General features: G+C 41.0%; 1 protein-coding gene across 1 annotated transcript; it reads left to right on the top strand.

The window, feature by feature from the left end:
* Positions 1–826: 826 nt before the first annotated feature.
* LOC120294558 (putative wall-associated receptor kinase-like 16) lies at positions 827–14291 on the top strand. The gene is made up of 4 exons (XM_039314716.1): positions 827–1305; positions 1548–1717; positions 11583–11759; positions 13093–14291. Exons 1-4 carry the CDS (start codon positions 827–829, stop codon positions 14289–14291), a joined length of 2025 nt encoding a protein of 674 aa, XP_039170650.1.
* The last annotated feature ends 1300 nt before the right edge of the window (positions 14292–15591 follow it).

Raw genomic sequence — 15591 nt, 5'->3', positions numbered from 1 at the left:
ATGTCACGTGCACTGCACTAGAGTCGTCACCAGAGGAATCATCGTGAAATCGTCTCCCGCATGTGGCTGGGGCCCGGACCAGCTGACATTGACTCCACAGTTTTAACTTACTGTCGTACCTCTTTTGATCCACCAATAACTACATTAGTGATGGACCAGCTGACATTGACTCCACAGCTTTAACCTACTGTCGTACTTCTAATGAGTAGCAAAAAAACGATTGTAGAGCATTTTTCTATATTAGTGATGGACTCTCAGATAAATAGTGCATTTGGCAAATGTCATGTGCACTGCACTAGATTCGTCACCCGAAGAATCATCGTGAAATCGTCTCCCGCATGTGGCTGGGCCCCGGACCAGCTAACAGTGACTCCACAGCTTTAACTTACTGTCGTACTTCTTTTGATCCACCAATAACTACATTAGTGATGCACCAGCTGACATTGACTCCACAGCTTTAACTTACTATCGTACTTCTAATGAGTACCAAAAAAAACGATTGCAGAGCATTTGTCTATATTAGTGATGGACTCTAAGATAAATCGTGCATTTGGCAAATGTCACGTGCACTGCACTAGATTCGTCACCCGAGGAATCATCGTGAAATCGTCTCCCGCATGTGGCCGGGCCTGGGACCAGCTGACATTGACTCCACAGCTTTAACTTACTGTCATACTTCTTTTGATCAACCAATAACTACACTGACTTGACCAAAGAAAAAAACGAAAAAAGAAGAAACCCATCTTACTTCTCCTTATAATCCCCCCGAACCCATTGAGTTAATTCATCAAGAAAGAACATATTTGAGAAGAGTTGAAGGAGAACTATGGCCATCCATAAGCTCCTTTTGAAGGTTGTCGTGCTTGGGGCTTTATTGAGTTCATACCACAATCGCATAACAGAAGCTACTAATTCAATGATGAAGCACGGATGCCGACGTGCTTGTGGAACTCTCTCAATTCCTTATCCCTTTGGAACGAGGGATAGCAATTCCGATTGCCGCATCGATCACCCATCTTTTACCATCGAATGTGACAATTCTACTAACCCTCCTGTACCTTACATGGATAAAAGAACTAGTGACCTTGAAATATTAGACATTTCTATCGAAGACCATGAGATGCAAGTAAATGTTTCATCCGTTCGAGAATGCTATAACTCTTCCGGGCACAATGGGACTTCGAGCGTATATACGGGGCTCTCGGTAGCTGATTTCCCCATATCCAACACCAAGAACAAGTTCATTGCCATCGGTTGCGACACATTGGCCACATTCCAGGACCCTGAGGAGAAGTTCTCTTTCAGGTGTATGTCTTCGTGCAGCAACCTTTCGGATGTCAGCAACTGGTCGTGTTCCGGTATCGGTTGCTGCGAGGCGAGCATCCCTAGGGGCTCTTTCGGCTACTGGATCTCCATCAACAGCACTTACAAGCATAAATACGTCCTGGATTTTAATCCTTGCAGCTATGCCTTCGTCGCCAAAAGTGGCTTCTACAACTTCTCGGTTAGCGATCTTGAGCAGCTTAAATTTAACCAATCCACTCTAGTTCTCGACTGGGCAATAGGGAATCAACATGTGAGGATGCCAAGAAGAACAGTGCTAGTTACAAGTGCACCAACAACACCATTTGCACCGATGCTGAAAATGGATCCGGATACAAGTGCACTTGTAAAGGAGGTTACCGAGGTAATCCTTACCTTGTGAATGGTTGTCAAGGTACATTGATAAAATTCACTTTTGTTATCATGCACTTCATATTGATATGATCTAGGAAGATTAGAATATAATTTTCCAAAATCATCTACAAAGTATAAAATTTGTTTCGAGTTTATTAGAAAATTTAATAAATAAAGTTCTGTTTTATTTTAAGATATAAAAAATCAAGGGCCCTAATTAAAAGTTTGTAGTTGCTTGTGGTGGTGAGAGTCGAAGTCCTAATTACAAGTCAATAGGTTGGGACATGCATCATTTCTCAAGGTGTCATCCAATTACGTAGGCAGTCGAGATTTGCAAACCATCTATCAAAAGAAATCTAAGAGTGTGTTTGAATCAGAGAAAACTTCATAACGAAGGAAAATACTCTTCGGAAAATCATTTTTCAGGAAAAATATATTCCTCTTTTCAAGTTAGGGAATTCAATTTCCTAACTTTAAGCATACATATTTTCTATTGATTGATCATTTTCAGCAAATCAAATACTTGAAACTCCAGAAAACTTAATTGTGGAAATTTTTTCACTCAAACAAATTCACTCTAAAAATGTTGTGGAGATAAATTTCTAAGAAATTAGGCACTATTATCATTCAACTTACAAAATTTGTTAACTAGTTGGCTTTTTTCGCCCATCGTTGTTGTTTCACAACTAATAGTTAAGGAGCAATATTTTGTTTTGGAATTGTTCAAACATAGAGTTTAACAAGAAGTCTCTTTTCCGTAAAAAAGCAAAGGGTAAGGTCTTGTCCTTTCCCAATCAACTTTCAATTTTTGCATTAATTAACGCCCCCATACGAAAAAAATTGCCATGCACGCTATGAAAAATCGATTGGGAAAGGAGAAGACTAGGCTTTTTCTTTCCCACGGAATGAGAGACATTTCCTTAAAGTCTAGAATCTTAGATTAATCTCTCGAGATTATTTGAAAAGTAAGAGCAGCTCATTTTGTGACAAGAATGGCTTGTTCTTCTCGATGGGCCATTGAGGAATTATGCGGAACTCACCCTAGCTGAATTCCCAATATCCAGCACCAAGAAGAAGTTCACCGCTGTCGATTGTAAACATATCAACCTCCTTCGTAGACCGCCGAGGGAAGTTCTCTTTCGAGTGTGTGTCTTCGTGCAGCAGCATTTCGAACGTCAGCAAACAGGTCGGGTTCCGGTATAGGTTGCTGCGAGACGAGCATCCCTAGGAATTCCTTCGACTATGACATCTCCGTTGAGAGCTTTTCCAGTCATGCCCATAATTTCTGGGTTGGTGATCTTTCGCAGCTTAAATTAAAGAGTTGGGCTCTATCTCTGAACCGGGTGATAGGGGATAAAGCACGCGAGGAAGCCAAAAAGAATGGCAAGAGCTATATGTGCACCAAGAACACCAATTGCACTGACGCTACAACAGGATTCGGGTATGTTTAGAAGGTCCCGATCCATTAATACATCAACATCTTGAATTTGTCCTTTATATTCATATGGCCTGAGAAAACTAGATACATTTGATGTGAGGATTTAGTTTGTGTTGATATTGATGAATATGTGGATCTAGAGAAGAAGCCAGTTAAGGGATTTGCCATAATGCTGCAGGAGGTTACACAAAATCATGCCCAACGTGTTGTCATGATGGTGGCAAGAATGGCAGTGACGATAAACAAGGATGCATTGCTAATCCATCACATTTAATGAAGATTTTGGTTGGTAAGTTTCTTCATTTTACTTGGAGTTCCTAACTCAAACGACAAACTATCCTAGCTTATTTCGAGAATACATGACTTAATTTCATTGTGGTTTAGGAGAAATTAGATTTTCACATTTTACTTGGTATATTCTAATCACTGAAGTTTCCATGCAATCTGATAATAATAAAAGTTTCGATGCAAAAGATTAATGAGATTATCTGACGCAGTAAGCGCATCATGTGTTACTAATTACACCACAATTGAGCCTTCTTAAAATCTAAAAAATAGATTAACTTCACTCATGTCAATGTCTCTACTCTAAGATCATCTTTTGACTTGGTGACGTTGGGTTTTTGGTAAATGTAAATACATTTTCCACCACCAGAGGTCACATTGTGAACAATAATATTTGCACCGAATGACTTGTAGTTTGCGTCTTCTTCAGTGCTATTAATCGTATAAGTATAGCGTGGAATTGTACGTTGGTCAGCCACCTTCTTGCATCATAGCAAACCTTAAAAATATTCTAGTTTAAGTGTTATTTCCTGGATTCTTTCCTCAAATAACCGTGAAAACTTTATATACTAAAACACAACTGAATTCCGCATTCAATTTAGAGTTGACTCAATTCCCGGAATCTCAAACATTTCAAACTAAAATACTAATTTTGATAGCTATCCCAAATCCGATACGCCATAAGTCCTAAGCGTTTACGCAATTCCAACAAAGCGTTATCAACTTTGATTTCATGTGGCACATTCTTCCATACTTTCACTCTGTACATCATTTTTATCTTCTTACAATCATGAATCATGCTCATGGAAATCTTAAAAATTGATATTAGCGTGGGGGTGAAATAAAATGGCAGGGAAATCCATGTACTCGCGAGAATAGTGATGGGATAAAGAAACTTGCTCTACAGGGATAAGAAAAACTTCTTCAAAAAAATCCCAAATTTCTTAAAGGTTGGGCCATGTGGCCTGACCAATCAAAAAAAGTTGTCGAGCATGGGTCACCTCATTAGGGCCCATGGGCATGACCCCATCCAAGCCCAAAATGAGGCATCGCCCTGTTTGAAATGGGCTCGTGCATGGTGCGGCCGAAACGTAACGGGCCGTTCCCCGGCTTGGCCCATTACCCACATCTTTAGCGCCAGACAAAGAGAGTGTGCGTGTTCTGACTTTTGACGGATTCTTTGAATCGGGCAATTCGCCCGCCTTAGTAGACATTTTCAGAGAACGCCAAAAATGAGAAAGGGTAAAGTCCAAGTCAATCCGCGCTTTCTCTTTCATAGGAAAATCATCAATTTGCCACTCATGTTTTAGGGGAAAGCCATACCCTCCTCTTGTACGTAAATTTGTGACAATTTGGTCCCTCAATCGATGGAAATAAGTTCGCTTTACCCAAATTCACCATAGTCCAAACAAATAAATTCCAGACCACTTTTACTTGCTAAGCCAATAGAACCCAAAAATAAAAAAAATAAAAAAAATCTCCACATCAGTCAAAACTTCTCTTATTTGCTATGGTTAGAAGTTGATGTTAACAAAATTTATATTTTAAACTATATGAGAAAAGTGGAGAAATTTCGAAGAGTGAAATGACATTGGGTGAAAGGAGCAAAACAAGATTGCAATGTTTTCGAGGGTGTAAATTGGTATTTCCCTTCTTTTCTTAGGCCTAATTAAGTTGGGAGAAATTAGGTATACCCTCATTTTGTGCAGCATCTTCTATCTTTTCCTAGTTATTCTTTTTGGGTCTTTTATCCTTTCCTTGTTTGCCCTCTCACATCTTCGATGCAACGTGCAATTTATTGAAATGTATGAACATCACCTAATGTTATACAATGCACTAGCTATTACACTGCAAATGTAAAGGAATTCGTGTATCGTATCAGACTTAATTAAATGGAAATAAGCGAGTAAAACAAGGCCGAATGGGAACTTCTAATCATTTTGTTTTACATGTGGCGATATCTTGGAGAGAGAGAGAGAGAGAGAGAGAGAGAGAGAGAGAGAGAGAGAGCCATGGCTTCAAAGTAGAATCCTTCGGAGACAGTGAGGATGATGTTAATGGTTGGACAATTATTACTAACGTTGGCATCGCGGTCGTCGTCTCAAACCGCATCTTCCTATTAACATGAGCTATCGATTAGGGCCTCAATAGGAGAGTTTTTCTATTTAAGGTCTTTATATGTACATATGTATCTTCTGATTTGTAGGAGATCTCCTGATTTGTAGTGATTTATACGAGATTTCTAGATTTGTAGGAGATTCTAGGATCGTCAGTGTATATATGCGTGGTTATATTCTTGTAAAAAGAATGGAACACAAAAGAGAAAAATTGTTTTACTATTCAACATGGTATCAGAGCAAATGATCTAGGGACTTTGTGTTCTGATCACGATCCGAATTCCTTGCTGTGGCGTAGCCACCCGGTGGTTTCGTGTGGATTGCCACACTGACTGCACCCTTTATCGAGATTCATGGCGGATGATAAGCCACCCATCGAGATAGTTCCTCTAGCTCCAGCGGAAGGCACTGTAGTCCCGCATCAGGCTCCGGGAGGGACTTCCACTACCGATGCACTCCTTGAAACTTTGACGTCCAAGTTGACACAAATCTTGACTCACCATCAAGTCTCACCTTCTCATGCTGAAAACTCTGCCCCACCAATTGCAGTCAAGTTGGATGGCTGTAATTATGGCCTTTGGTCCCAAGTTGTCGAGATGTATATCTCCGGGAAAGACAAATTGGGATATATCAATGGGGATTTTCCACTCCCATTTCCGATCGACCCTAATTTTTGGAAGTGGAAGATTGATGACAGTATAGTTAAAGGATGGCTCATCAATTCCATGGACCTGACGTTGATTGGGAATTTTATTCGTTTCCCAACAGCAAAGGTAGTATGGGATTCGGTGGCTACTACGTGCTTTGATGGCACCGATGTCTCCCAAGTGTATGATCTAAAGCGACGTTTGTCTCGACTGAAGCAGGCAGGCGGCCCAATTGAAAAGTATTATAATGATCTTCAGGGTTTATGGCGGGAGGTTGATTTTTGACGGCCTAATCCCATGACTTGTCCTCGTGATATCGAGCGCTACAATGCTCTTGTGCAAGAAGACCGTGTATATCTTTTCCTTGATGGGCTCGATGACCACCTTGACAAAGTCAGGGTTGATGTTCTACGAATGCATCCCGTCTTGACGGTGGAGCAAGCGTACACCAGGGTGAGACGAGCGGATGTACGCCAAGCTGTTATATTATTTTCAATTGAACCATCTAGCACCGCGGCAGCCCTGGTGTCGCGTGGTGGAAATGTTATCTCACACTTTCTCGAGGCCAACAATGAGTCCAAAGCTCTCCAGATGGTCCCTCCTAATACTGTGTCTGGTGGAGGGAGGACTAACAGAGGTTCGAAGGCTAAACCCCAACATCCAAGAGGCTGTACTTATTGTGGTAATACTAAACATACAAAAGATACCTGTTTTAAATTGCACGGTTATCCAGATTGGTGGAAGGAGTTGCAGAACAAGAAAAAGACAGAAAATGCTATAGGACGGGGGCAAGCATCATTGGCTATCGGGACCTCACCCCTTTCCTTGGTACCGTAGGTAGATGCTACCAATACTTCTGATGCAGCTCCTGAAGGTAACACTGCGTGTCCACCTGTTAGTAATTCTCAGTGTGGCGGGGAGGGGTGGATTGTTGATTTTGGGGTAACGGATCACATGACACCCAATCATAACGATATTATATGCTACACCACTCCAAGGATACATAGTATCTATAATGAGAATGACACTAGTTATCCTATCACCGGGGCTGGCAATGTTGATCTTACACCTTCTTTATCATTGTCTCACACTTTATTAGTGCCCTCTCTGTCTAACCGGTTACTCTATGTTGGCCAACTCACTGATGCTTTGAAGTTTTGTGTTCTTATGTATCCATCTTTTTGCTTATTTCAGGATATCCTCACGAAGGAGATTATTGGTCGTGGTACTAAAGGTGGGGGAGCTGTACTATGTTGATGACTTTCATGTAGGCCGAGCACATCACACAAGTAGTGGGTCTACTAATAAAGAGAAAGCGATTTGGTTATGGCATTGTCGTTTAGGACACCCGTCTTTTGGGTATTTAAAACATTTATTTCCAGACTTGTTTCATAATTTGTCAAATACTGAATTCCAATGTGAGACATGTATTTTGGCAAAAAGTCATCATTCCTCTTTTCCTTTGAGTTTTAATAAAAGCATCAAGCCATTTTCTTTGGTCCATTCAGACGTGTGGGGCACTTCACCGCTTACTACTCTATCTGGGATTCATTGGTTTGTAACATTTGTGAATGATTGTACTCGGATGTATTGGGTTTATTTAATGAAGCATAAAGATGAAGTGGCAACAATATTCCGTATGTTTCATCGGACGATTGCAACACAGTTTGGGACTCAAATTCAAGTCCTTCGTAGCGACAATGGTGGGGAATATATTAACCAGCATCTTGCAGTTTACTTTCAGCACCATGGGCTTATACATGAAACTTCTTGCACTTGGACACCCCAACAAAATGGTATCACTGAGAGGAAGAACCGCCATATCCTCGAGACAACACGGGCACTCCTCATAAGTGGTCAGGTTCCATCTCGTTTTTGGGATGCCGACGTGGTTAGGGCGGTACATTTGATGAATACATTGCCCTCTCGTGTGTTGAACTTTTAGATCCCACTTCAAGCACTTGCATCCTATGTTCCTCTTCCTTCCATCATGACACTACCTCCCAAAGTGTTTGGGTGTGTGGCATATGTCCATCTCCACAAGAACCAACGAACAAAACTCGATCCGTGTGCGGTGAAGTGTGTTTTCATTGGTTATGGCACTCATTAGAAAGGATACCGCTGTTACAATCCGGCTACCAAGAAAGCCCACATCACAATGGACGTCACCTTCTTCGAGTCCAAATTATTTTTTCCCACACCCAATTGTACCTTTTAGGGGGAGACTTCTACTGAAAGGACAAATTGGTGGGAAGGTGGTGTGATTGCAGGGGTTGCGGCTGATTTTGCTTTTAAAAAAAAAAATGACCCTGCAGTGCCAACACCTGGTGACACAAGGACTGGTAACACACAAGCTAAGGTGCAAGTTGACAAGCGGGTTCACATGCTGCAGCAGGCAGTGTTGGCCAGCAATGGTGTGATCACGGATCATGGTGGGACAACGGAAAATGAGCAGCAGTACAATAAGGAATCTGATCATCAGGTTGATTTGGTGCAAGAGACACACAAACAATCTCAAGAACAGCTCCCTCCACTTCAAAATACCCCCTCTTTAGTACCTAACAATTCTCCTAAGGATACTCCTGAGGTAAGTTCTCCTACCATACAGAATTTGTCTGTTGATATTGATGTAGCTGTTTGTTATAAATTGCCCGATAGACATAATTGTGGCAAGGCCCCTAATAGGTAGTCACCAGATGTGGAAGAACGAAGGTCGAAGTATCCGATTATTAATTATGTTTCGACAAAGCAGTTGTCGGGACCTTTAAAGGCATTTGTCTCGAATGTCTCTACAAGTAGAGTTCCTAGTGGAGTACATGAGGCATTGAGGGATCCCAAGTGGGTTCAAGCAATGCAAGAAGAGATGAAGGCTTTACAGAAAAATAAGACTTGGAGACTTGTCGAGTTACCGAAGGGAAAGAAGGCAGTAGGATGTAAATAGGTATTCACCATCAAATATAAAGCATATGGTTTTGTTAAGAGGTACAAGGCACGTCTAGTAGCAAAGGAATATACCCAGACCTATGGCATGGACTACCAGGAAACATTCTCTCCAGTTGCAAAACTGAACACTATGCGGGTATTGTTATCACTTGCAGCAAATTTGGACTGGCCCTTACATCAATTTGATGTAAAGAATGCATTCTTACATGGAGATTGGGAAGAAGAGATCTACATGGAAATCCCACTAGGATATGCGTGTGCTAATAAATCGGAAGCGGTATGTAAACTCGAGCGATTGTTGTACGGATTAAAGCAATCACCACGGGCTTGGTTTGGTCGCTTTAGCTCTGCAATGAAAAGGTATGGGTACACTCAAAGTAATTCGAACCATACGTTGTTCTTGAAATGGCAGCATGACAAAGTGACAGCATTGATTATATACGTTGATGACATGATCATCACAGGGGATGACCTTGAGGAGATCACAGAACTTCAAAGGAAACTAGCAAATAAGTTCGAGATGAAGAACTTGGGGGGCCTGAAATATTTTTTGGGTATTGAAGTGGCTAGATCAAAGGAGGGTATATTTTTATCTCAACGAAAGTATGTGTTGGACTTGTTGGCTGAGGTGGGGATGTTGGATTGCAAACCTGTTGATACCCCTATAGTACATAATCATAAACTTGGAGTTTTCCCTAATCAAGTATCGACAAATATGGACCGATATCAAAGGTTGGTAGGGAGATTAATTTATCTATCACACACTCGGCCTGACATTGCATATGGTGTAGGAGTTGTAAGTCAATTTATGCATGCTCCTAGTGAAGATCATATGAATGATGTAGTTTGGATTTTATGCTACTTGAAGTCAGCACCAGGGAAAGGACTTTTCTTTGCGAAGAATAATCACCATGAGGTGGAAGGATTTACAGATGCTGATTGGGCTAGCAATACCTCAGATAGGAGATCGACGTCAGGCTACTTCACATTTGTGGGAGGAAACTTGGTTGCATGGAGGAGCAAGAAACAAGAAGTAGTAGCTTTGTCAAGTGCTGAAGCCGAGTTTCGGGGGATGGCTAAAAGACTATCTGAGCTTTTGTGGCTAAAGAAGCTGTTGACAGAACTTTGTTTTCCACCTAAGTCAGGAATGCAATTGTTTTGTGATAATAAGGCCGCAGTTCAGATTTCCCACAACCCAGTTCAACATGACCGCACTAAACATGTTGAAGTTGAAAGGCATTTTATCAAGCAAAATCTGGATGATAGGGTTGCGAGTTTTTCATTTATCAAATCTGAAGACCAGTTGGCAAACATACTTACAAAGGCTGTGTCGAGTCAAGCTTTCCATAGCTCACTTGTCAAGCTGGGTATCAAAGATATTTTCTCACCAGCTTGAGGGGGAGTGTTAACATGAGCTGTCAATTAGGGCCTCAATAGGAGAGTTTTTCTATTTAAGGTCTTTATATATACATATGTATATTCTGATTTGTAGGAGATCTCTTGATTTGTAGTGATTTATAGGAGATCTCCAGATTTGTAGGAGATTCTAGGATGGTTACGTTGGTGTATATATGTGTGGTTATATTCTTGTAAAAAGAATGGAACATAGAAGAGAAAAATTGTTTTACTGTTCAACACTTCCAACTGCCAAGAATCGTGCGGAAACGTCTCCGTCTCTTACCCCTTCGGCATCAGGGATGGTTGCTTCTTGAACAAGTACTTCGTAATCGGCTGCAGGGTCCCCGATAACACCAACTCCACCCCCAAACCCTACTTGTGGGATTCCAACACCGAAGTCCTCAACATATCACTTGACGGTGAGCTCCGGATCAACACCTACATCGGCAGGGACTGCCACACCGAGTTCGGCATATGGCAACAACCGCCCGTGACCGCCTACTACATTCTCTCTGCGTTCCCTTTCTCCAACACCAAAAACAAATTCACGGCCATTGGGTGCGATACGGTCGCTGTGATCACGGGGTGCAACGGCAAGGGCTTCTCAAGCGGCTGCCTCTTGGTGTGTGCCGGGATTGACGACGTGACCGACGGGGCGTGCGATGGGATCGGTTGTTGCCAGACCCCGATACCCGAGATGCTCCTCAACTACAACGCCAGCGTGGGCAGCTTGAACAACCACAGCAATGTGTGGAGCTTCAATCCTTGCAGTTATGCATTCATAGTCGAAGACAAGTCCTTCAATTTCAGTAGGGAGGATCTCAATGGCAGTGTGGAATCAGACTTGCAACGAGGCAGCGAAGGACCCGGCAAGCTTCGCTTGTAAGGCGCACAGCGAGTGCTTTGATTTTGCCTACATCGGTTACCGATGTAATTGCTCTTCTGGGTATGAGGGGAATCCATACCTTGGTTGTGAAGGTTGGTATATATTCTGAGCGCTTGATGATGATATTTTGATGCTATTGTTCTTTCTTTTTCTCTTGGATTTTACATTTAATGTGCCTTTAATTTTTGCAGATATTAATGAATGTGCTGATCCAGAGAAGAACCCGTGCGACGGAATTTGCCATAACACCGAGGGAAGTTATACATGCTCATGCCCAAAGGGTTACCGTGGTGATGGCAAGAAGGGTGGAGATGGATCCAGATGCATTGCTAATCCTAAATCATCACATTTGGTGATCATTTTGGTCGGTAAGCTCATTCTGACTATTTAACTTTTTTGGGTGATGATTTCAATTTGATGTGTTTTACAAGAAAATACTATTCATATATTTAGCTTGATTTTCCTGTGTATTTTGCTTTCTTGGAGTAAGTTTACAACAAAACTATCTCTATCCTTTCGACTGAAATTTCTATGCGAAGAGATTAAACATCAATTGGATTACTAATTCCAAGTAGCTATCTTCAAATTTAAAGGCTACATTCACTCTTGACACTGTTTAGAGCATCTTTGGCCATCGAAGACTCGATGATATTGGGTCAATGTGAAAACATTTTCCATGAATTGTATTCACATTATGATTGCTATCTTATGACTTTGCCATAGTTACGTGATGTTCCTTATTTGTTATTGAAAACTATTATCGCGACGACCCGCCAGTAGTCATCATTGAATTTGTCAAGATGACCGTAAACAGTACATATGTAGCAAAATTGGTGTTTCTATATCATTAAAATCTAGAACCATGGACGGCTTGGAACGTGTCAATGATTTGGTCAGTCTCTTTCACTTATAACTTGAATTAAAAAAAAAATATGGAAAAATGTTGCGCTATTCGTTATCATTAAGCCCATTCTAGGAATATTTGTTTTCTGAGTCCTAAAGTCAAGCTTGCTGTTTTGTCTTTTAAAATAGAAGTAGTTGCAAAATGTTATTCAAAGATGCTATTTCTTGCCATTTTCCATGTCATTGAAAGCGATATCTATAGCTGGACTCGGTGAAACTAGCACCTCTAATTGAATTGTTTCGACTCAATCATGCAACATCCATTTGTTCATAACAAGACCCTTCAAACAGCTTTTATTGAGGCAAAAGACTGTCGATGACTCGGAAAACTGCACCGACACTCAATATAATCACCATTGCAGCTTTCGCTTTGGGCATTAGTGTAGGTCACTCAAGATTTCGCAAATGGTACTCTATTGAATTTTTGTGGTGAAGATAAGCGGTTTCTATTAGTGGATAGATTTTCTTTAAGAATGAGAAGGGAATACAAGGTTAAAATTCTGAACATTGTTGTAAGTAGTCACTCTGATACAAATTTTCTCGACGGGAATTTATTGAGTTCTCCTTTTTAAGCATATTGGCTTTATGATTTAAATTAAACTATACATTCAAAATTTTGTATCCATATTCATTTTGCTAAATTAGGGTCAAATTGTCCCTAAATTGCCTAGTTTCTTGACAACGAAGGTTATGGTTAAGTGTCTGCAGAAACTTTACAGACTCTTGTGGCTGATGTTTAGGAGTTCTTTCCTTGTACTTTGATATCAAGTATTCTAACAAAATTTGTGTTTCACGCAGGTCTTGGTGTGGGCATAATAGTGTTGTTATTCAGCGCAAGCTTTCTGTATTTAGGACTTAAGAAAAGGAAACTCATTAGGCTCAAAGAACAATACTTCAAGCAAAATGGTGGCTTGCTTTTGCAGCAACAATTACACGAACACGATAGAACCACAAATGCCGCAAAAATCTTCAATGCTGAGGAGCTAGAGGTGGCCACCAACCATTATGATGACAGCAGAATAGTCGGCCGAGGAGGATATGGCACCGTTTACAAAGGGATCTTGCCTAATAGCACTATAGTTGCGATTAAGAAGTCCAAGCTGGTGGATGAGAACCAAATCAAGCAATTCATTAATGAGGTCATAGTGCTTTCCCAGATCAATCATCGAAATGTGGTCAACTTATTGGGGTGTTGTTTGGAAACAGAAGTGCCTCTGTTAGTGTACGAGTTCGTGAACAATGGGACTCTCTTCGAACATATCCACAACCTGAACAAGTCCTCCAAGATGTCCTGGGAGACCCGGTTGAGAATTGCCTCGGAAACTGCAGGAGTCCTATCATATTTGCACTCTGCAGCTTCCATTCCTATAATCCATCAAGACGTCAAGTCGACGAATATCCTCTTGGATGCTAATTACACTGCGAAAGTCTCTGACTTCGGAGCTTCGCAATTAGTCCTGCTTGATCAAGCTGAATTGTCTACAATGGTTCAAGGAACATTTGGATACTTGGACCCCGAACACCTGCACACTAGTCAATTGACGGAAAAAAGCGATGTTTATAGCTTTGGCATTGTGCTAGTCGAGTTGTTGACAGGGAAGAAGGCGCTCTCTTTCGATCGACCTGAAGAAGAGGGGAGCTTGGCCATGTACTTTCTTTTGGCGTTGAAAGAAGATCGGTTGTTTCAGATTGTTGAGGAGCTCATTGCAGAAGACAATGAGCAAGTGAAAGGGGTTGCCGATCTTGCAAAGAGGTGCTTGAAATTAAAGGGAGATGAGAGGCTAACCATGAAGGAAGTGGCAAATGAATTGGATGGAATAAGGGCAATGGCTAACCACCTGTGGGTTAATATCGATTTGAATTCAGAAGAGACGGTTCATTTGCTCGGAGAGATGACCGACTCCATTGTTTATGCAGAGAGTAGTAACACCACGAACACCGGCTATACTGATAGCATGAAAAACCATGTCATGCCACCGGTTAATAGTGGCAGATGAGAAGATTGTACAACATTATGCCTTTGACATTGATAATATTCATTATTCAGTTGTCAGTAGCATCATAAGCCAATAGGAAAAGGTAATTTTTTCTGGTGTTTCGTGGATTTTTTTTTTTTTTTTTTTGCTTTCTGTTGAATAAACAGAACATGGGGAGATAATAATATGCACGGGTTTTAGTTGGGGGTGTCTCTCATGTTTAATGTGCTAATTCAGGAGTTCGGTATTGTTTTTAGATACCGACAGACATTAATGTGACAGCATACTTAAGCGATGACTTTTCGTACAATGTACATGCGTGACTGTTGTATTAGGCTAGTGATTAATCCATTGTCAGAATGATATCACCCTGCTGTAAGTCTGTGCCTGAATTCCCCTCCATTAAAAGGATTTTGTATGGATTGACTCAATAGCTGTGACTTATCCAATTTAGGAGCTGGGATCGGTCACGTGCATAGAGCAAATAGTGCCCAAGCTGAGTGAAACATTGCAGGGAAGCAAACAAGTTCCTTGAACCTGGTTCAGCCGGATTGTTCATAATTCTATCAAGTGCGAATTCAAGAGAAGTGACGCCAAACTTCATTTGAAAGCACAACTTGAGTTTTGACGGTGTATCTGTACGGTGGTACTTTGCTAGTTGTGGCTGGAAGTGATTCAGCAATGATTATGCAGTAAGAACCATGAAAAACTTCAAATTGATCGCCCTCAGGTTTTGAAGTTACTTTCCGGGCATTCAAATTTCTCAATCCGATGAAGGAATCTAGTTCTCTCGAGAAATATATTTATGTTAATTTCTGACAGGAAGGGATATTCAAGATGGATCAAGGAAAATCAGTTGTCATTTCCTCTGCTTTTGAATGAAAAGCTGAGGAAGGATGATACTGAAAAGATGGTTCACGGAAAGATGCATAGAGGTTTAATTAGCAACTTGCCATACATTACACAACCATATTTGATCAATTATGTTGCAACAGGCAAGCTTGTTATGTAAATTTATACAATGTCCACATGTTCTTGCAACTCAAAGGAGGGTAAGATACTTGAGATAACATCAGATTTGGATGCCAGTTACATAATGTCAATTTTGAGCATAACTACATACTTAGAAATTACAGGAAGAATCTGTGTCCAGAATCACAGATTTGGGAATATATCTACAAAGACTCTTGCAGTTAGGATATATTCGGCTTGATAACTACAAGAAAGATCCGGCCAATAATTGAATGGAGGTTGGGACACCTGGTGCCATAACTTGGCACGGAGGGACTTAAGTGCCATAACTTTAAAATGGTACACTTAA

Source organism: Eucalyptus grandis, chromosome 6 (assembly GCF_016545825.1).
Source record: "Eucalyptus grandis isolate ANBG69807.140 chromosome 6, ASM1654582v1, whole genome shotgun sequence".
NCBI classification, from domain to species: Eukaryota; Viridiplantae; Streptophyta; class Magnoliopsida; order Myrtales; family Myrtaceae; genus Eucalyptus; species Eucalyptus grandis.
This window is presented reverse-complemented; position numbering and strand designations above follow the sequence as displayed.